Below are 22,396 nucleotides of genomic sequence, written 5' to 3' on the forward strand. Positions count from 1 at the left end.
AAAATACAGCTTCAGACAAATTAAGGTCTTTTATTTTTGATACAATTCCAGAGTTGCCACTCCTTGAGTCAAAAAACTATTTTAAGTGACCAAAAACTGTCTTGAGTAATCCTAATTGGTTATAAAATATCAGAACATTTGAAACTGGAACAACTAAATCTCCTTCAAGATCTAGAAAAAAGCTGGACTGAGATTTTCAAAAAAAAATTTAGAACTAAACTTTTTTTATTTTAGAAATTAACCTGAGTCATCCTAAGTTGTTTATTCATTTCAAACTAGCCTGAGTTACACTGAGTGTGTGACAACTCTGTTATACTATGAATGTCAATAAAAAACATAGGTTAAGGCCATAGAGGGGGTAAAACACTTTTTTTTTTCCAAAAATTAACTTTGGCTTTTATATGAAAGCTTAAAGTACAAACTACAAGCTAGTTTTTATAGAATTCGAAAATATCATTTAACTTTTGAGATCTTTTATTTTTTGTAAAAAATTTCCGATACAAACGTATGGACCGCAAAATTTTTGGGGTCAATTTTCTCGGAAATTAAAAATTCACTAAAAATCTATCTCCTCCTTCATTTTTCAAGCAATCTTCTTAAAATTTTCAAGAAAATTCCTTATATAAAAATGAAAAAAACGTTACTTAATTTTTGATAATGTAATAAAATTAAAATTTTATCACAAAAAAAAATGTTTATTTTTCAAAAAAAAAAAATTTACAATTTTTTTTAAATTCCTAAGTAACGTTTTTTTGTGATTGTATAAAGACTAGACTGTAAAAGTTTGAAGAAGATTGCTTGAAAAATGTAGGAGGAGATAGATTTCAAATAAAACAGTCTTTTTTGCTGTTTTAGTTTTCCCTTCCCATAGGAAACCTATTATGCGGCTCGACTTTGACTGGTCATATCTCAAAAATAACTTGAATTTTTTTAAACGATAAAAGCATCTTCGAGCTTAGAATAAGATCAACTTGTAAAAAACATGGCTAACCCCCCTATGGCCTTAATCATATGAATATCTTAAAAACTAAAATATTAAAAACCTAAAAGTTAGTTGGTAAGTGCAGCAGCTCTTAACTTAAGCTGTTAGCAGTAAGTAGTCGAAAATTAAATCATGTGCATACTAAACTATAAAAATTATAGGTTAAAGTAAAATTAAGTACTTTTTCATGCTTTGAGTTTAAAGATAAATAACGTCTTAAAAACTAATAACTTATATTATAATAAGCTTTGCAACTGTCGAACAAAAAACAAATGTCCCGTTAAGAATAAATGTTTAGTTGAAAATGTGGTACGTAGAGCGACAATCAGATCGAAAAACGAAACAAAAAACTATTTGGGCTCAACGGGTGGAACTTTCAAAAAAATATGGTTTACCAAATATGTTATATTAATGATTTTTATGTTTATGTCTTAATAACGTGGTCTCCAGTAACTTACTGACTGCTATACTTACGAGTAGTAAATAGTATGCTAACAGTATAAGTTACAAAACTATTTCTTAAGTTATGAACAAAACACACTTTAAATAAATGTAATTTACTTTATTTTCAATAATAATTCTTAGTTTTGAAGAAAGAAACTATTAAATCACGACACAAATAAAATCTATAAAAAGTATCAACAATCGTTAAGTTATATAAATACTTACATCAACTCCACGATGTAGACGTTTTCTTGATTATCGAGATTTGTGAATAAAACGTTGAACTTAATCGTAACGCGGAATAACTAAGCAACTAACGCGTATTTGAAAGACAAACGCAAATATATACGCATTGAAATGAAATTAACTCCTTGAAATAATAAAAATGTTTGTTTTTAATACTGGAAGCACGTCACGAAATCTGCGTAAAACAGTTTACAACATCCGCTCTAAAATACGAAAATGAGATGTAAATATCATTACAATGGTACAACCATATTAGTGACTTTAAAAACTATAAAGAGAACGGAACAGAAATATCGAAGTATATATGGAAGCTTAAAAATAAGAACATTGACTACAAAATAGATTGGGAAATTATCCACCATATTGGCAAAGCCAAAAACCAACAAAGCATTTGCAGTACTTGCATATTAGAAAAGGTCGCGATCGCTAAAGCAGACAGAAGGGATAATCTAAACAAACGGTACGAGCTCTTTTATTCCTGCCCGCACTTCCGAAAACTCCACTTCATAAATTAAGTTACCCGTAATACAGGTTTTATGCATGCTTTTTATTTTTTGTAGCTATTATTTTCTTATAGTTATAAGTTTTTTTTTTTTATTATTCTAGCAAAATTTCAAATTTTCGTAACTATTACAAGCACAAAATTACTTAAATTTACAATATTCTGTACACAATAAAATTTAGTTTGATTAAAACGCATCTTAACTTAAGCCCTGTTATTACTATTAACCACATTTTTATTTTAGCAATGTTTCCTTTGAAAATCAACTAGAAGAAAATAGAAAGCTACATACAATTTTTTTTTTGTGTTGTTCTTTCATTTTTAAACTTAACTAAATTTTAAACTTTGCTACAAATTCAAACTTAGTATTATAATTCAACTTGTTTTGTTTTTAGGCAAAAATTTGTTTTAACTATAAGTTTTTATATAAAGCATTTGAGCGGGATTTCAAATTTTCATAGCGATTAAAAGCACAAGATTGTTTAAATTTTCAATAATTACATCACAATTAAAATAAGCTACATTAAATTCAACTCAATTTTAAGCTCACTTTATTAATTACACTTTTGCTTTAACAATGTTTACTCTGTAAATTAATTAGAAGAAACAAGAAAGCTACATACAGCTTTTATTATTATTACTATTATTGTTGTTATATTGATTTTAAAACTTAGTTAAAATTTAAACTTCACTTAAAACTCAGTCTTAATATCAAAATTTGATTTGTTTAGTTTATTAAGTAAAAATTTGGTTTTATTCTAATTTAATTGTTTAAATGCTATTTACTATGACTGCCACATATCTTTTTTTAGAATTATTTAAGCACTGACGATTTTCTTTGACCGAAACTTAGTTTGTAAAATAAATTTTTGAAAGAATAAATTCATTATTTCTCCTCCAGTAGTTAAGATCTCTCTATTTGTTTTCTTAAAACCAAAACATTTAATAATAAGCTTATAATATAGACAATGACACTTATAAATGTCCTATATTAAGGGGCTAGATGGTCCATGTTGTTTTTTACAAGTTGATCTTATTTTTAGAGTTTTTTCTAAGCTATCAGATTTTTTAACCGCTCAACAAAATTCAAAGTAACTTTGGAGATATGAACGATCGAATTTGGTGAGCTTAAAAGATTCCTTATGGAAGAAGCAAACAAAAACGCGAAAAAAAAATTACACTAAAAATCTATTACTTCCTTCGTTTTTAACTAAGCTTCTTCAAGTTTTCACAGTAAGTCCATTACAATACTAATTAATCAAAATTTTATTTGCAAAACTCAGTTTCACCCTATAAGGGATCTTCAATTACAATTTAAATCTGAAAAATAAAAGTAAAACAAAACATCAAGATACTAAAAAGTAAAACAAAACAAGTAAATTAGAATTTGTAGCTTATAATATTTAGAAAGTTTAAAGAGTCTTTAACATGAAAATTGTATGTACTAGAATTACTTAATAAATTGAAAACTTTAACTTAGGTATTGAACATAAAACTACTAAATTTAAAAATACAATCAGCTTAAAGTGAATAAAAAAACTAAATAACTTACATATTACCATGAACCAAGGGATTTGAATTAAATTTATAAAATGATAAACTACTAGCTAGCTGCAGTTAAACTTAATTAATTTAAAATTGCATTGAAAATTTTTTTGAATAACATCGCTTCTATAATTATGACGTAACTAATGTATACTTTAAAGTAAGTTTTTTTTAGATGTTATAATTTAGTTTTTACAGTTTAAAGCTGGAGTTTTTTTTTTTTAATTATTCAAGTAGGACTAAAAACGTTTTGTAATAATAAGTTAAAATGAATTTAAGTAAATAAAATGACATACAAAACTAATTATCAACCGCTTAAGTCTTAAAGTGAAGTTTTTTAAGTGTGGACAATTAGCAAACAGTTCGTATCTTTTGTTTAAGTTCTTTATTTAATTGGCTCTGGCTATTTCTAGTTATTCTAGGCTGCAAGTGCTGCATATGCTGTGGATTTTTCTTACCTCCCCCATGTGGTGGATGATACTCCATTTGATGTTATATTTAATATTGCGGTTTTTTTTAAAACCAGATGTATTTAGCTAGTACGGTGGTGTTTTCTTTGTAGGTCTTAAAACTGTGGTTATGGTTGTACCATCTGCTTTTAAAAGTATTTGCAGTGCTCCCAATGTATTCTTTTGGTTTCCTTGTTTGATATTACGGTGGCTTTGTAAATAACATTTTTTGTAAGGCATTTGTTGTTCAAAGGACAGGAGTTTTCAGATCGACAATTACATGTAGGGGTGTTATTGATTTTGTTTTTTTCTTTATTGAAATAAAGTACATTACTAGTATTTAAACTTTTTCAACGCACAATTTTTTTTAGTATCTTTTAAATTCCAACATTTAAAGTCTTTTTAAGTGTTTCCTAAAAATTTGAGGTATCTAACTAAGAAAATGAAGAAGAAGATATATATTTTTAGTGAGTTTTAAGTTTTGATGAATAATTTTTAGTTCATACGTTTGTATCATGAACTTTTTGCAAAAAAGTCTACATCCTTGAAGTAAATTTATATTTTCATATACTATAAAAACTGACTTGTACTTTATACTAGTTGCTTTAGTATAAGAGCTAAAGTAGAATTGGTGAAAAAAAATGTATTCCCCTATGCCCTTTATGTTATAAACGAAAAACATAGAATGTTATTAATATATCGTTCAATAAATTATCCGTGGTGTACAACTCGATAACCGGAAGATTTTTAGTTCACCAGGTCCTTGGACCAAACTTTTTCAGCGCTTTTATCGTTTAATTAAGTGTTATTGTAACAATTTTTCATATAAATTATTAAAATTTCTGTGAACAATAAATTATGTTTTTCCTCACTACTGTGCTCAGAGGTGCACAATCATTGGAACTACTATTTAAGAATACAGCTTATTGTAATCATATAACAAAAAATTATACATATATAAACCACCTTCAATTTTTACCAACTGCTTATATATATATGAACATTAACAAAAATTAAATACATTATATTTAAAAGAAACTTGTTACAATTAAAGAATATACTTATTGATATTATGATGAGTACTAACATAGCAAAAAGCCGTTAAACTAAATCATAAGTTATATAGCAGAGCTTAGAAACTGCAGCCCATAATACAAAAATCTGAGGACCACAATGTACTTTTTAACTATAAAGATTTAGAAACAAAAAAAAAGTTTGGAGATAGAAACTTGCAATAAAGCTTTTAATTTTAAAACATATAGTGATTTATTATTGCTTACTTTATCACACAAAAATGATTTGCTGCCACACTGTATATAAAAAGCCTTGTGCTGGCAGCAGTTATTTAAAGATTTGTAGTAATCAATATAAAAATATTAATTTCAAACCAAAAGTGTGATAATATAAGCAAAAATAAAGTACTAGTAATTACTTTAAATCAAATTAAAATTCAAGTTGTAAGTTTTACAAAGGAAACTTGTGTTTGATTGTTTTATTTAAGGTAAAAAGTACGTCACAGGTAACAGATTTCTGCATCATAGGCCTGATTTGGTTAACAGACTGTATTTTGTCAATTCCTGCTTTAGAGTGTTTAAGTAACTTTTATGGTCGAAAAAAATTTGAGTTTTACCTTGAAAAACTAAAAAATACTTAAGTTTATTATTTAAAAATGTTATTACTTTTGTCTCATTCGTAGCAAACTACAATATTAAAGTAATGACTTTATCAGATATTATGTATATTTGATAAATACTACAAATGAAGGCGAACCTTCTTTTTTCATGCCCATTTCCAAACATTTTTGATATCTACAATATTGGCATCTGTTTCTCTGTCGCTTGTCTATCACACAGTTCTTGTCATCTCTACATGTGTATGTTAAATACTTGCGCACTGTGCGCTTAAAAAAACCTGTAAACTTTATATTTTAGAATTAACTAATCAATTTATTTCATTTACCTATAAGTAGTAAATTAGAGCAAAATAAACTATTCCAATTCTTTACAATAATATCGATAGGTAAAAATCTAACTTTTAATTTCAATTTAAACTAGTTATTACCTTTACAGCCTTCACAGGAGTATACCCCATAGTGTTTACCACTTGCCCTGTCGCAACATACAGCACAAATGTGTTTGTTGCAATGGTGACCTGAGCTCGTGGAGGGAGACTGCTGTACATTAAATAGACTGTTACCATGATGAAGTTTGTTGTTGTAAGGAAATTCTTGCTTAATGTGTACATTGTTTGGCTCGAATGAAGGCATCAATACATTTCCTTTATTTATTAGTAATATCTATAGTAATGACGTAAATTGCTTTAGATTAAACAATAGAAAATTCTCAACTTAACTATTTTTAAGAACACGAATTACATTTGATTCTCACAGATTATTACAAATAATAAAATGTTTTACTCCTATATTAAACTATAAGAAATTATCAATTAATAAATAATAATTGTTATTCAAATATAATATTAATAATCGTAACAATTCTACTTTAATAAGAATTATTTTAACAACTGATAATCTAATATAATTTGATATAAGATTGATACATTGTACTGTTTATCATTATCTGTGAGAAAAATATAATAACTATAGTAATTAAAATATATATTTCTAGTAAAAATAGGTTAGTTTCTTTTAGATAGTTTTGGTACTTCGATATCTTTTTGTCTTAATATTTATTTATTAGAAACATATTAACATACTTCTAATCATTACAAAAAAAATAAAAATATATTTTAGGAAATTTTTCAAAATGAGTTACAACTATAAGTAAGAATTTCGTCTTAATATAGTAAAGTGATATTTGTTTTGTAAAAAAAAATCATTTAGTTGTAAATGACAAAATAAATTTAACTTTCATGCTTTAAAAGATAGTCACAATTTTTTTTTTGTTTTAATTTATATAAGTATTTTACGTACTTTATACTTTAAAGGTGGCAATTAAAGATTCTATTTGAATAAGATTTTAAACAACTAAAGATCTCGTCTTCAAAAGAGTGAAACATTGTTTTGTTTAATAAAATTTAAAAATTATTATTGGAAAGTATTTTACTGAAGAAAAATATTATAAGAATTTGTTAAAGTACATAACAATACAAGCTATTTTATTTTAATTTTGTCTCTATTTACAGTATTTTAATTAACAAATTTTGTTATAAATAAATAACTTTTTTAAGAAACAATGAAAAATTACTTATATTATTATACATACAATGACATTTTTAGACAATTATTTCATTAGAAAACAAAAAAGGGAAATATCTAAGTTTTGAAGGTTGAATTTTTTAAATAGTATAGTTCAAATAATTGATACTATGAAATAAATTTTAAACCAGAGATTGACAAACTAGGGTCCACAAAGTAAAAATAAATCTGTGGCAGCAAGGTACTTTATAGCTAAAAAAATACTTTTTACAAGAATTGAAAATTGTTGGAAAAAATTTGAAATTAGTTTGCTAAATAACTAAATACTTAATTAACACTAGTATTTTTATATTGGTTACAACAATTATTTTAAATAACTGCATACCATGAAAGACTTTTTTTTCTATAAAGTGCAGCCCAGGAGCAAAATTTTAAAGAAAAATTAGAAAACAACTAACATAAAGCTGCCAACGTCTGTGCTAAACTATAGCTAAAGATTAAAATTGTTTTGAATGCATTCTTAATCTAGTATATATTATGTAAAAATTATCATGCTACTCTTATCTTGTAAATGAAAACATTTTAGAAAATTTAAACATCATTTTAAAACTTTGTTATTCTACAGAAATAAAAATTTATTAAAAATTCCAACTCTAGATAAATTAGAAATTGAACTAGGATAATAAAAAAGCAACTTTTAATCAAAATTAACTTAAATAAATAAAGTTTAGACAACAAAAAACCTAATAGAGAAATACTTTTACAAACTATACACTGCGAAAGTATTTTTAATAAAAAAATCGATTTAATTTAAGCTTATAATGCTTAACAGTTAACTAAATAATAATATAGCATAGCGTACTTTGAAACTAGGTACTTTTGGTTTTAAATTCATTGATCATTAATAATGAGTGACTAATTTCATATTCAGTTTATCGTAGTGATCTACCGAATCTGCCAAATCTCAATTTTAAAATTTGGATTCAGTTGAATCGAAATCCGGATCCGAATATTTTAATAATTGGAATCCTAAAGATTTAAGTTGCTTGTAATGTAAATACAGTAAAAGTTTATAAATAATAAATAAAAACAAATTATACAGTAATCTTCCTTTATTCTAAGTAGGAAGATTACTGTATAATTTGTTTTTATTTTATTCCAGTGAAGTTACTTCACTAGGATCTTTTGTTAGCAAACAATTAAAACTATATTTTGAACAGTTAAATAATAAATACTTATTATATTATTATTTATTTAGTGAATTAAGTTTGAAGAAAATTTTTAACGTGTTAATAAATAAATACAGTTTTTTTTAAGAATAATTTATTTCAAAAGCGAACAAAAAAAAAATTTCTAGCTGAAAAAAAAATCCAGCTACATACACAAGAACTTAGTTTCAATATTTTGATATCCATGCAAGCAACATTAACAAATAACTTGTAACTTTGTTATGCAAAATAACTAAATCATCGACTTTAATAAATGCTTAAAGCAGAAAAGAATCACAAACAAAGTATTAACGTTTAACTTAAAAGTTAGTTTTTATTGTGACCATAAACGAATTAGAACATAAACTTTTGCAAATGTTTTTAACAACTGAAACATAATGAAACAAAGCGCAATTGAAAATAACATGGAGCCATAATAAATTGAAATATAATACCAAATATAGTAAAGGCCAAAAAGAGATAGGAATAAAAATTGTAATAAAAAATTACAAAATTTCATTTAGGACTACAGTTTTACCTTAAAAAAATAACCCTAGCAACTGTTTAAAAAAATAAAACGACTGCTATAGACAACTGCTATAGATGTCTTTTTTATACTACAAAAGACTATTCTTGTTTTTTTTAAGTTGTGGTTGAAAAATAAAGTTTTTCGCTGGTCTTTGAAAGCAATCAATTATGCTATTCCTCGTACAAATTACCATCTTCAGAAAATAATCTTTCAGAATGCACAGAAGACGATAGTGCAGCAAGATACTTACTTGCAAAGCTGGCAAGATGTGATTATTTTGTCTTAATCAAGTTCCACCAGTTTAAGACTTTATTCTCTTAGTTTCTGCATTCAAATTTTCTACAGCAAAAGTCCTTTATTTCTGCTTCAATTTCTCCATAAATAGAATCCTGTTGCTCGTCCTCCTGTGTAGCTGTGTGATTCTGTTTTAAACAAAGAATAGTAAGTTAAAAACTTCTTCGGACCAAAATTTACAGAGAGTTGTGGTTTTGGTTTTGGTTTCTCTGGTGGCAATATAGGAAAATCACTATTTTTATCAGCCTCGAATAAGATATGCTTTTTAACATTAAACTTTAGCTGCTCTTTGACATTATTATTGAGGTAAGAAAGCAAAGCAGAAAGTCAACATCGTGGATCAAAAGCTGTTGTGACTTGTATAACTTTTTGTTATTCAAATAAGTTGTTGTTATTGATAGAGAATAGGGGTGGACAATGTACAGCTCCCGATCGTTTTTTGAATTACAATTACATTCAGCCGGCAGATGAAAATGACCGGGCCGCGATAGAAGTGTCCGACTCGCAAAGTTCAAAAATAGAAAAATTTTATAAAACTTTTTATAATATTTTTACATAGAGGTGTGCAAGGTTAAATATTTTATTCATGACCGGTTTTTGTGGCAAAAAATTGCGACCTCTTCAAGCGAAATAAAATATTAAACTGCACATAACATTGTTAGTTATCTATAATGTTATTTGAAAACTTATTCATGCGTGAAAGTTCTAAATTCTAACAAAAATTCTAAAATGTTACATATTCGAAAATGCAGTTTAATATTTTATTTTGATTGAAGAGTACGCAATTTTTTGCCACCAAAGCCGGTCGTGAATAAAATATTTAACCTTACACACCTCTATTTAAATAAACTCTTTGCATTTCAGTAAATTGAGCAATCTTTTTTAGTTAAGGCAATTAACTATATATCATATTTTTACAAAACATAACTGTATGATTTCAACAAGAAAAACATTTCTAAAATGGCATTTTAAACTTATGTTTACTGGTAAAAAACATTTTGTCCTAATTTTTTGTGTTGTTCTAACTTAGTTGGAATTTCTTTTTGTCAAATTACCCAAAGCAAAGTGTTTGTTTAAATCTGATATTTTAAATACCTACTTTTGTCAATTACCATGTTCTATTTGTAAACATTACATAAACATCTGACATGTCTCAATCTATATCTTAAGTTGTGACGTTTGAGAAATTTTTGTTTATTAGAAGGATTCAGAAAAGTGATCAACCATAACTACAAAATTAGATTCCGGACAAATCCAAAACATTTATTTAATTTAGAATCCGACCGGATCCAGATGTGGATTAAAATACAGATCACAATAATGTTTTTTAACTAGGATCCGGCCGGACTCGGATTAAAAAAGGCATTATCCGGATACTGGATCTGGTAAATCACTAATTCGAAATGCTCTGGCCTGCCAAAAATAAAAAAACTCCGATTAAAAACGTTGTCCACCCCTAGTATAGAACCTTCTTTTGCAAGCCTTTCCTGTAGTTTTAGCTAAAGTTTTACAAACAATTGATAGTTTTTCTGAATTTTCATTAGAGTTAACTAACTTCGTCAGTGATCTTACATGCGGGATCACGCTTGAGAACAATGCATTGTTTTTACTACACTCCTTTGTTACAAAAAAAAGGTTCGAGTAGTAAAATAATGTGATTAACCAGTTGCAATTTAGCTGTAAAAATCGAATCTTGATCGTCTTTATAGTTAGCCAAATAGTACCGGACACCATATTTTAGCTTTTTCAGTCTCTCTAGCATAAGATATGTTGAGTTTCACCTTGTATCCACATCTTGAACAAGAAGCATGGCTTTTTATTTTGTTTGTACTTTTTAATGTTTCTTGCATTGTCTCGCAAAAAAAAAAACGTGAACATGATCCAAGGTAATATTCCAATTATTAAGCATATCCTGAATGTAATTACAAATGTTTTGGCCAGTGTGCTCACCGTCCATTTCCCAGCAATGCACAACACGATGTTTGCACTAAAAATTTTCATTCAACCAATGCGCGGTATAAGAAATATATGATTTAAAGATAAAAACAATTAAAGGTCTCCACCTATTGTTAAAGAAAATGATATAACTTCAATTATTTAAGATTTTGTTTTCATAATAATCTTTCATTCCAATTAATAGAACACCAAACAAAATAAAAAATTATTAAAAATTAACTTAGAATTTATTAATAACAGATTTTTTTTTTCTTTAGAACATTGTTTTGAAATTAAAATATTAAAATGCTTTAAGTTATACATATATGTCAAAATTTAAAGTTAATAGCTAAATATATAAAAAATAATAACATAAAAGTATATAGCTAAAAGTATGCAAGCATCTGCTTTAAAATTACATATTTAAGTTGAACTTTTTTCTTTATACAAATAATTGACCTTTATATGAAAATTCTCAAAAAAAAAACAACTTTATTATAACTGAGATTTTTTATTTTAACTAACACAATAACATGATATTTTTACTTAATTAAGAAAAAAGGAAAATAAAATATATAAGTCCTACAATGCCTGTCACAAGTCATTTATGACACAATTAAATAATCAATAACATCTAAATGAAGACTCAAAATTATATTTACAAAAGAAAAGATACTTTAAATAATTACATGGTCTTTGTTAACTAGACCTCCCTACTAAAATCTCCATAAACTTATCAATTAAATATATGTCATAAGTTTTCAAGATAAGACTTCACTGAAATGAGGTGACCTGAGGAAAACCTTACTAAAATGAATTAAATTAATTTACCTATAATTATATTTATTTTATATATTCTCGTAAAGCCAAAATACTATTTGAATCAAAATAGGTTTACGAGCTAATAAAAAAAAAATAAACATATGATAAATAATTAAGTGCGGTCATCCGAAAAGCTGATATTAAACGCATTAATTATATACTTAATTTTATTTGAGAGTCTAACAAAAACAGTTTATCATAGTTTTTATGCCATGTGCAAAACTCTAAATCAAAGTGGAGAGGCTTTTATAAAAGTGAAAAAGCACTGTTGTATCAACTCAAGCGTGAAATCATTAATTAGTTTTACATTTCATTTAACTTTTGACAAATAATTGAGTAAAATTCAAAAGTTTAGAGTGGTCAAGATTTTATTTATTGGATTCTAATTACAAAAAGATGTTCTTCAGTTATAAATCTACAACTTTATCTATACAGCTCTGCTTTGAAAAAGAAAGGAGAAATTCCACATAAATTTAAAATAGTTTATTCTGGCAAGTATAGTTGTGACACTTATACAGGGTTTGTGCGCAAAATTTAGCAAACTATACCAACTTTTCACTATTTAGAAAGACCAGGGTTTCCTAAATTTGGCCAAATGGGGAGGCAAAGGGGAGGTAAAAAAAGGGGGCCATGAGCAGTAAAGGGGCCACAGGGGGGCCATGAGGTCATAATTTTTAACTTACACCAGATATTCTGGAGTTGATGATGAAGAGCAAAAAAAAGGTCTTAAGCGTTTTTAATGGTAGTTTTGAAACTTATACTAGATAATATGGAAAAAACTTAGGGAGCCACAAGCCGTAAAAGGGGGAGTCACAATGCCATAATTTGAAACATACACTAGATATCTAGAGTTGATGATAAATAGCAAAATAAAAGGCGTTGTTAATGGTAGTTTCTTGAGAAATCTTGTTCGTCAGGGCAATACCTTTTTTAAGTTCTTTAAATGGGCCCTTTTGAAAAAGTTTGGGAAACCCTGATTTAGAAAGACATTTTTCTTAACTTTTGTTGTTTTGCTCCCGGTTGAGCTTATAACCAACGATACAACATATAGTTTTAACTGCGTAACTAGTTTTTTATAATATTTTTGAAGTTTGAAAACATGTAGTTAATTAGATATGGCCCCAGAAAACTTCATATGATTTTAGTTGTTGGAACTTGAACTTTTATTAAAGAGCTATAGAATGTTTATAATTCTAATTTAATAGTTGACCCTTTCTTAAATTACAGTGAGATGGAATATAGATGAATACACTCTTTTTATGATATTGCCCTTTTACAACAAATGCATTCAAATAAAATTTTGCAAAGAAGTGAGTATATTTACCAAAAAAGTACATTTCTTGTAAGAAAGTTATTTTAACTACTTAGAACAAAAAGGTCTAAAATTTATTTTAACATTGAAGCATTTGTACTGAAAAAATACTGGATTTTTTCTAATATTGCATTAATATTGGAAAAACTAAGACTAAAAAATACTGTTTTTTTTTAAGTAATAAGTTCTAATTTACACTACAACAAAATATTCTAAAACATTTAAGCAATTGAACTGACAAAAACTGACATTTTGCTTTTTTTTTCAAAAAAAAAAAATTTAGAGTGATTTTTTCTGATAAGTCTGACGCCTACCAACCCTGTTAAATTTTTTTACTTAATATATCACATGAAGTTCCAACTGTAAAAAATCACATTTATCATGATAATAACTTACAAAAACTCTACTTATGGCAACTAAGCCTTCTAGAAAAGATTTTTTGAGTGATGTTAAAAAAACACCATAAAGTATAGATTTGCAACTCTTTGAGGCAAAATCCGGCCAGATTGACCAAAAACTCACCTGAATTACATTAAGCTACCTTAAGTTGGCTTGGGCTTATAAAAAATAAAAATACTTATCGAAAAGTAAAACATATATATGATAATAAAGCTTAAATACCTGAGTAACCTGAATTTGTGGTAATCCTGTAACTATTATTTAGTTAAGAAAGTTTATTATTAATACAATTTAAACTTAAGTATCAATACAAATGAAAACTTTTGATGAAGACATTTATGCTTTCTAAACAAAAAGCTTGCAACTCACAAAAGTAAAATATTTCAATGTACAACAATAAAAATTATATTCAGATCAAAAAAAATACCTAGTCTTAAAAACTATTTAAGTATATTATAACTATCTGTCATAAGATCATAAGCCATACAATTGACAGTTTTTTTATTTCACTATGTAGAATACTTACCAATAGTAGTTGGATTACCAAGGGCATTAACCATAGGTGATTTTTGGTGAGCATTGTAGTTAGGAGGTGGTTGACTTGCCTTAAGTGCCTATTAAAATTATATAATCTATTGAAACTTAAATACATAAATAAATTATATTCTCATATTACCAACAGTGCAACACTAATTAAATAATATTAAACAGGGTTTGTGCGCGAAATTTTTTTCATTTAGCCTGACTGAGAACAATTCCTCACATTTTTTCAAAGTAAGGAAAATCCCCTTTAGAAGTCAATTTAGGCATTGGGGGGTCTTGATTAGTACTATTGTAGTCTCCGACTTCAACCAGCTTTATCTCAAAAATATTTTGAGCTTTAAAAATCTGCAAAAAGCAACTCATAGCTTAGTTACAACTCAATAAAATAAGACTAAACTAGGAAAAGGGTGATTGACCCCCCCCCCCCCCTATGCCCTTAACATAACAAATTCAGTGATAAGTTTTAAAATAAGTGTTATATCTAATCTATTATTACTAGTGAAAAAATTTAATATATTAATAAACACAATTTTTCAATTTAATTAACCACTAAGTAAAAACTTTATAACCAAAAGATTTATAATAAAACGACATGGATTGTCGTGTTTTATAAAAATTTAAAATGAAACGCTTACCGGAGTATTAAAATAAGCAAAAATGTTTATTATAGTATTTTGACTAACACTTAAAATTGATAAATAATTATAAATCCTAAACTCTAAATAAATACAGCAATTGTTGACATTGTATCAGATTTAAAAAGCTTACACTTGAATAAAAAAAAATCTTTAATGTTTTGTTCTTGTAAAGAAAAATGAACTGTACCTAAAATTTTTACTCTCACAAAACTTAGTACTTATATCTTAAAGCTAAGTTTTAGTGTTGTGAATATCTCTAGTAACTTTAAACAAACAGTAAAACATATGAATAAAATGCTAAGAGTTTTAATCTAAAAAGTATTCGGTATTAAGCCTTTAAATTAGAAATCAAAACAGTCCAACTAACTAAGCTCTGAAAAACATAGCTGACGTAAACAAATTCAAACAAACAGCTAAGTTGTTGAACTTAACTGTAATGTTTAAACTGTATTTTTTTATGAATTTTCATAATCATGGTGTATATAGTATACTCAAAACAAAATAATTAAGATTCTTAAAAAATTTTTTAGAGATTCAACAAAAGGTCTTAAGCATTTATATTTACAAATACTGACTGATTTTGCCTTTAATAACTAAATCTTTATTTAGAAATAAATTCACATTTCCATTTGATCTTAAAAGATTTCTCAATTTTTTTTTATCAAAAATTTTCAAGCATTTGAACTGAGAAAAATTGAGATTCTCAAACTTTTAAATAAAAAAATTGATTTAGCCTGATGCGCACAAACCCTTATTAAATAAAAATCTTTTTAAAAATAAGTTTTATATTCTGTAGATATTTCATACATAAACTTAATGTGATCTTTAGCAACACTATAATTTATAAACCTTTGTTTAAAACTTACAACTTTGTACTACAACAGTAGTTTAATATTTTAACTCTTTAACTTGTTTATATTATTCAGTAAAATATTTCATAAAGTACAACTCACCTGATTAGCATTGGCAGCCTGAATGATCAGAGGGTGGTTCAATGGTAAATACCCTGAAGTAAAAGGAGGAATACCCTGATTCAAAACATTTACACTAGATACTGGAGTAGAGAAGCCAGATGATAAAGGCACATTTGTTGATACTTTACTTCTTGGTGTTTGTGACATGTCTTGTCAATAAAAAATTAAATAAAGTTTAATCTAAAAGCATAAATCAAAATTACTTTTGTTAACGTATTAATTCTTATTATTTTGATACTTATTTATTAAGCATTAAAATTAGTAGTTGTTTAGAAATCCTAATCTATCAGAAGGTTCAAGGCAAAAAATTATCAGGTATATAAAACTAATTTGAGTACTTGGCTTAAGATTAAAAAATAAATTAATGTATGTATAAGTAGAAGAAGGATGAGATATTTGGTTGTTATAAATTTTTATACTACTAAATGAACAGAAACTAAGCTTTCTAGTTGAAATAATCAAACATGCTTTATTTTTATAAACTATTTATGCCAAAATTATATAAAAACTGACTTAAGTTTTATAGACACAGGGTTCACTGTTTATTAACCAAGTGTTGATTACAAAAATCACAGTTAAATGTTTTGAATTTTTTTAAACACTATAAAGCTCAGATATTTTTAGAAAATACTTTATACTTGAATTTTTTTCTATTCTGTTTTTCTGATGTATTTCTAAAAATTACTAGATAAACTAAAATACCGATTGACCACTAGTTTTTAAGAAATTTCTTCCAGGTTTTCTGAGTTTCTCCCAGGTTTTTGAAAGTATACAATTTTGAGTCTATATTTAGTTTATAATTAAATTTAAGGTAAAATATTGTGTTAAATACTATACCAACATTGAAAAGATACTGTAAAACTACTATAAATGTGTTTAAAATGAAAAAAAAATGATGATAAAAATATTTCTACATGTAGGATTGAATTTTTGTGTCAAATCAAAATTTTACTACTAATCACCTGAAACTGTTTGAAATTCTAAGTTTTTTATGATTTTTGTTCAAAATTCCAGCTTTTTTTCAAAATTACTCAAATTCCAGTTTTTCCAGAATTCTAGATTTAGTGGCCATCCTGTAAATACCATCACAGCAAATATTTTATAGGAAATGTACTTTTTAAACATGCGTCAACCGCATGAGTATGTAACAGTAACAGTAACACATGAGTATGTGTTTTATTTTGCAACAATTAACTTAAAAAGTTTTTACAAAGCTTTATTTATGACCCCTGCACTATAAAGCAACACTTTTAAGAACTATTAACTTAACAACTTGGTGTTCTAATAACTTTTTGTTTAGTGTTCACAGATTTTTAAAAATACAGAAATATGGACTTAAGCTACGGTTCTTTTTCAGCTTTTATTTACTTTTAATATAAGCTTATTAGTTGATATAATTGATCTGGGTGCACGACAACTCAAATTTGGACAATTCGAATTCAGACAGTTCAAATTCTTAATTATTTTTAAAGGGCCTAAACTCAAATTGTAATATATATTTGAAAACATTAAAAAATACATATGTTGTTCTTATTAATATCTACAAGCCATTTTTTCCTTTTCTTTTTTGTACAATTTTTAATATTTTCTGAGTAATGTATAAAATAAATTTAAATATAGTAACTTTAAGTAATTTTTAAATATCACAAATAACATTTTAAGTTTTGCCAAAAAGAAAGAATGGATTGTAGATATTGATAAGAATTTCAAACCTAATTTTAATTTTTTTCTAACTTAAATTTTATTTTAAGTTTGGTCTCTTGATTATGGTCTAAAATGTTTGTAAAAAATTGAGTTGTTAGAATATAAATTCTCACCTAACCAAATGAACTTTCTTCAAATTATATTTGAGTTTACTTTTATAGAAAATTACTTTTTTAACAGTTTTTGTAAACATCTTATAGAGTTTATACCGGCTCTAATTAAAGAATAAAAAGAAATTACAAACAATATTATATCAGGGAACAGGTCAAATTTGCATGAAGTCTTTTTAAACAAAGGGTCTAATATGCACGAAGGGACACTTTTGCACCAAGGAATGGTTACTTTTGCAAGAAGGGTCATTTTTGCACAAGAGTACAAAATTAAATTAATTAAAAGAAAAAAAATACAAGAAAATTAAGAAATAAAATTTTAAAAAGCTACCAACCAAGGGTAATGGTTAGGGATAACAGTAAAAGTAAAAAATAAATAAAAAAATTAACAAAAAATTAATTAACTAATGAAAATCAAAAAAATAAAAAAAAATTACTAACCAATGTTAAGGGCTAGGGGTAACAGTGAAAGAAAAAAAATATTAATAAAAATTATTGTTGAAAAGGGAAATAAAATAAAAAAACAAAAAAGTTAATAAAAAACAAACAAAAAAAAAACTATTGACCAGGGTAAGGGGTAGTAGTAATATATAAAAAAAAATATAACTAATTCAAGTTAATTAATAAAAAAAATAACAACTAAAAAATTATTCAACTTGTGCAAAAGTGATGCCATGCATATTTGACCCTCTGTGGAAAAGTTTCCCTTTGTGCATTTTAGACTTCTACCTGTTATACTAAGTCCCGGATCAATATTATAGTTTTTATAACAAAAACTTTAAATCAATAGTTAAAACTGCAGGGTTGCAACTCTTTGAGTCAAAAAAACTGTCCGAGTTTTTTTATAAAACTTTAATTTTTTTATTTTATTAAATTCTGTTATGACAAAACTTTCTAAGTATTGTAAGGGACATTTCCTAAAAATTTGAGCTACTTATCTCAAAAAATTGTAGGATATAGATTTTTAGTGAAATAGTCTTTTTTTACCTTTTTAGTTTGTGCCTCCCATATGGAACCTATTATACTCTCTGATTTTGATCAGATATATCTTAAAAACTAGTTTGAATATTTAAAATCTGTAAAAAGCTAACTGTAGCTTAGTAAACTCTACAAAACAAAATCAAATGGTAAAAAAAAAATATTTATCTTCCCCCCCCCCCCCTTTGCCCTTATATTACCCTATTTAGAGAACAAGTAGTTTTCTACAAGCATGTTAATATTTATTAAAACAAAACATTTTTAAGCTACACTATTATACTCTGTAAAAAATTGTTTTAATTAAATTTCAATAAAACGTGAAATCTTACAAAAAACAACACATACCAAAGAAATTATTATTTTTAAGTTTTTTAATATTATAAAAATTGTTTGTAATAAATTGTTAATTTATGTATTCCTGAGCTCATTAAGTTGATCACTTTATCTAGCGCAGTAGATGAGTTCAGTACCCGATCCTAATCATCTTAACCTTGATTATTCTCTACTAACATTCCTACTTTAAATAAATGGCTCTAAAAAAAGAAAATTTATGTGAAAGCTTCTAAATTTATTTAATTTAAATTAGTATTTAAAAGCAAACTTAATATTATCAAAGAACCTAAAGCTAAGTGCTTCCCTACCAAAAACTCTGCACCTGAATGTGATAACTTGAAAGTTTTTAAGCAAGCATTCTTTTTAATGATAAATAGTATACAATCCAGACAGACACATTAATTAAAAATTTCTTGACATCTTTATGTCTTTAAGAGAAGCCACATACAAACTCTTTAGAAAACCAAGCAGCATCCAAAATTATATACATCAAAAATCAATCGAACCACCCAAATTCCATAAGGACTTTGGACAAATGCTTACAACAGCCAAATTAAACTTATATGTTTTATTATTTTTATTAGTTTTCAAAATTTTGATATTTTTTACAAAAATAATTTCCAGTTACAATTTTATTAAAATAGTATATGTTTATCTTATTAGCAAATAAAAACAATTGTGAAAGTAATCAGAACCAAAACCTGGTGAATTTATTTATACTATACAGCCAAATGTTTTTTGAAATTTTTTTCAAAGGTTTTCTAAACTTCTTTCAGGTTTTTGAAAGTACAAGAACTTTTGTTAATTTTAAGTATAAAACTCTATTGTAGGAAGGAATTTTGTTGTACTTAAATGTAACTTGTAACTTTAAAAGAATATATTTTTCATTTTTAAAAACTTGTAAAACTTTAAGCCTTTCAAATCTACTTGATTAATTTTCAAAAATTAAACAAAATTTAAAATGGTTTTGAAGATTTATAAAAAAACTTAAATTAATTATGATGTAGTTGTACAAAGTTAAAAAAATACATGCTGGTAAAATGAGAATTAATAGTGACAATTGAATTAAAATATTACTAGTATGGTCATCTTCTTTCTATTTCCATAAACTTGATTTAGTTTTGGTTTTTCTTTTCCAATTAAAATTGATTCAAAACTTTAAAGCTCACCTCGGGGAGACCTTTTAAGGACTTTAAAATTATTATCAATATTGGAGTTTTGACATTGTATACAATGATGCAAGTGCTCAATAATAGCAACACTCAAGTTAGACACACATTCGAAAACAAGTTATGTATTCAAATTCCCCTTCATAACTTTTTTACTCTTTAAATATCCTTATAATAATTTGTATATTTGTATAATTCTTACAATCTATAACACCTCCTTTGTGCGCAAAAACAGATTTCAAGAAAAAATAAAAGTATTGACGCCATAACCGACTGTATAAGACAAAATACTCATAAAAACACTAAATTATTAGAATTTTTAAATTATTTTATGCCTACAAAAAAAAAAGGATTTGTACTTAAAGATTTTTTTTTCCAAATCTTATGTTCTGTTTGGATATATGAGCTTTGCAGATGATCTAATTTCTAAAAAAAATAAATTTATACTTTTTAATAATAGAAATGGCAGAAAATTTACTTATATTTCGCCTTGTTGAGTCTGACAGGTCTACACTTATAGATGCTGCAATAAAAGAAAAGTTTTTAGAAAACCTACAGAGTAATGAAAATGAAGCGTTTAATTGTATTTTATAAAAATTTTACAACAAAAGATGTTCAAAAAAAAAAACTTAAAAGCAGAAAAAGCCTGTAAATATGTTAAAGTATATATGGGAAACAAACAATGATATTTTAACAGAGGAAATTAACCAGATACTGGAAAACAGAAAAAAAATGGAATAAGGCAAAAAAAAAATACAAGGAGAGCAAACTAATGTAAACAAAAATAGTAAAATAGAAAGGATAACACGCAACCGTGAACAACAACAACAAAAATAGATAGAAGAAAATTAAAATTTTAAAACTGATTCTTTAAATCTGGAAAAATTGACTTTGAAGAAAATGAAAGTAAACTTAGCAGTACTAATGAAAACGACAAGTGTTTAAATAAAAACGGTTTTCTGAAATAGAAAGCAATAACAGTATTGAAATGGTAAGAGACTCAGATAAAAATAAAAACTGTGTAAGTAGTGAATATAGTTCTTCAGATTTTCAAACTACTACTTATTCTAAAAATCAAACAAGCAAAAGTGAACTAGAGTATGAAAAGATTGAAGAAAATTATGAATACGACATTATTAGCTTTAACATTGCTACAATGTCTGAATATAAAAATTTAAGGGTCATCAATAATAGTAAAACATAGGTAGTTTCCAAAAACACGGTTAAAACCAACTAAGTTAAAGACAACTGGTTTAACGCCATATATGATAAATTTATAAACCAGCACAACTCTTATTGTGTGCAGGTTTTCAAATATATACATGTAATAATAAAAGAATCCAGTAAAAAAAAATCTAACATTTTTTGAGAATCTAACATTTTCTAACACATTCTAGTTGTAATACAAAGCATATATTCATAATGAGAAGAAAGTAAAGTTTTTTTTTTCTTTAATATTTTTGTAACATTTTTGAAAAGCAATTGTTATTTGTACAGAAAAGCTTACCTTAAAACTCGCATTGAGTGTATTTATACATACAAGGGGAAAATACTAGACAAAAAAGGGGAGACTCATTCAAGACCTTTAAATAAGAATAAAAGAAAACAAGTTGCTGAAAAATTGATTAAAGATGACCAAACGCAAAGACATGAGAGAGTAGAGGAAAAATGCATGGTGGTGGCTACTTTTGTTGGTAGTTCAATTATATTAGCAGTTATTAATAATTTTAAAAAAGTGGTTTATTGAACAAAAACGAATAATTGCTCAAACTTTTTGATTCAACGACCTGGATACGCAAAAAGACCTCTGCAAAAAGACCTTTACAGTCAAAATTCAGATTCTAAAACAACAAACTATATTGTATCTAAAATGAGACTATTAAACTTTACAACATTAAATATTTTTCAAAAAAAATAAATCAAAAAAAATATATATATAGTTCAAAAAACAATATATTAAATTATATACACACGTATATCTAACATTATATAAACATAAAATATATATTGAACTTTACGTCAAAAGGTACAGTTTTTATCTGAAATCTTTTTTTTAGTTTATCAATAATGTTAGCAAATAATTTAACCTTTTATATGATTTAAAAAAGAGAAAAATAAAACAA

At 26.0% G+C, this 22,396-nt stretch overlaps 1 protein-coding gene across 2 annotated transcripts in view; it reads right to left on the bottom strand.

The window, feature by feature from the left end:
* LOC145837192 (retinoic acid receptor RXR-alpha-B-like) overlaps positions 1–16,154 on the bottom strand; it is a 36,334-nt gene extending 20,180 nt beyond the window's left edge. For both annotated transcript variants that reach the window (XM_082944962.1, XM_082944961.1), the window contains exons 1-4: positions 15,959–16,154; positions 14,351–14,438; positions 6,230–6,445; positions 5,939–6,079 (exon numbers count right to left, since the gene is read on the bottom strand). In XM_082944962.1, coding sequence (XP_082801088.1) covers positions 5,939–6,079; positions 6,230–6,445; positions 14,351–14,438; positions 15,959–16,126 — 613 coding nt within the window. In that variant the 5' untranslated portion in view covers positions 16,127–16,154. The remainder of the gene's footprint in view (positions 1–5,938; positions 6,080–6,229; positions 6,446–14,350; positions 14,439–15,958) is intronic.
* Between the last annotated feature and the right edge of the window lie 6,242 nt (positions 16,155–22,396).

This window comes from Thalia democratica, chromosome 5, assembly GCF_965202585.1.
Source record: "Thalia democratica chromosome 5, ktThaDemo2.hap1.1, whole genome shotgun sequence".
Classification (NCBI taxonomy): Eukaryota; Metazoa; Chordata; class Thaliacea; order Salpida; family Salpidae; genus Thalia; species Thalia democratica.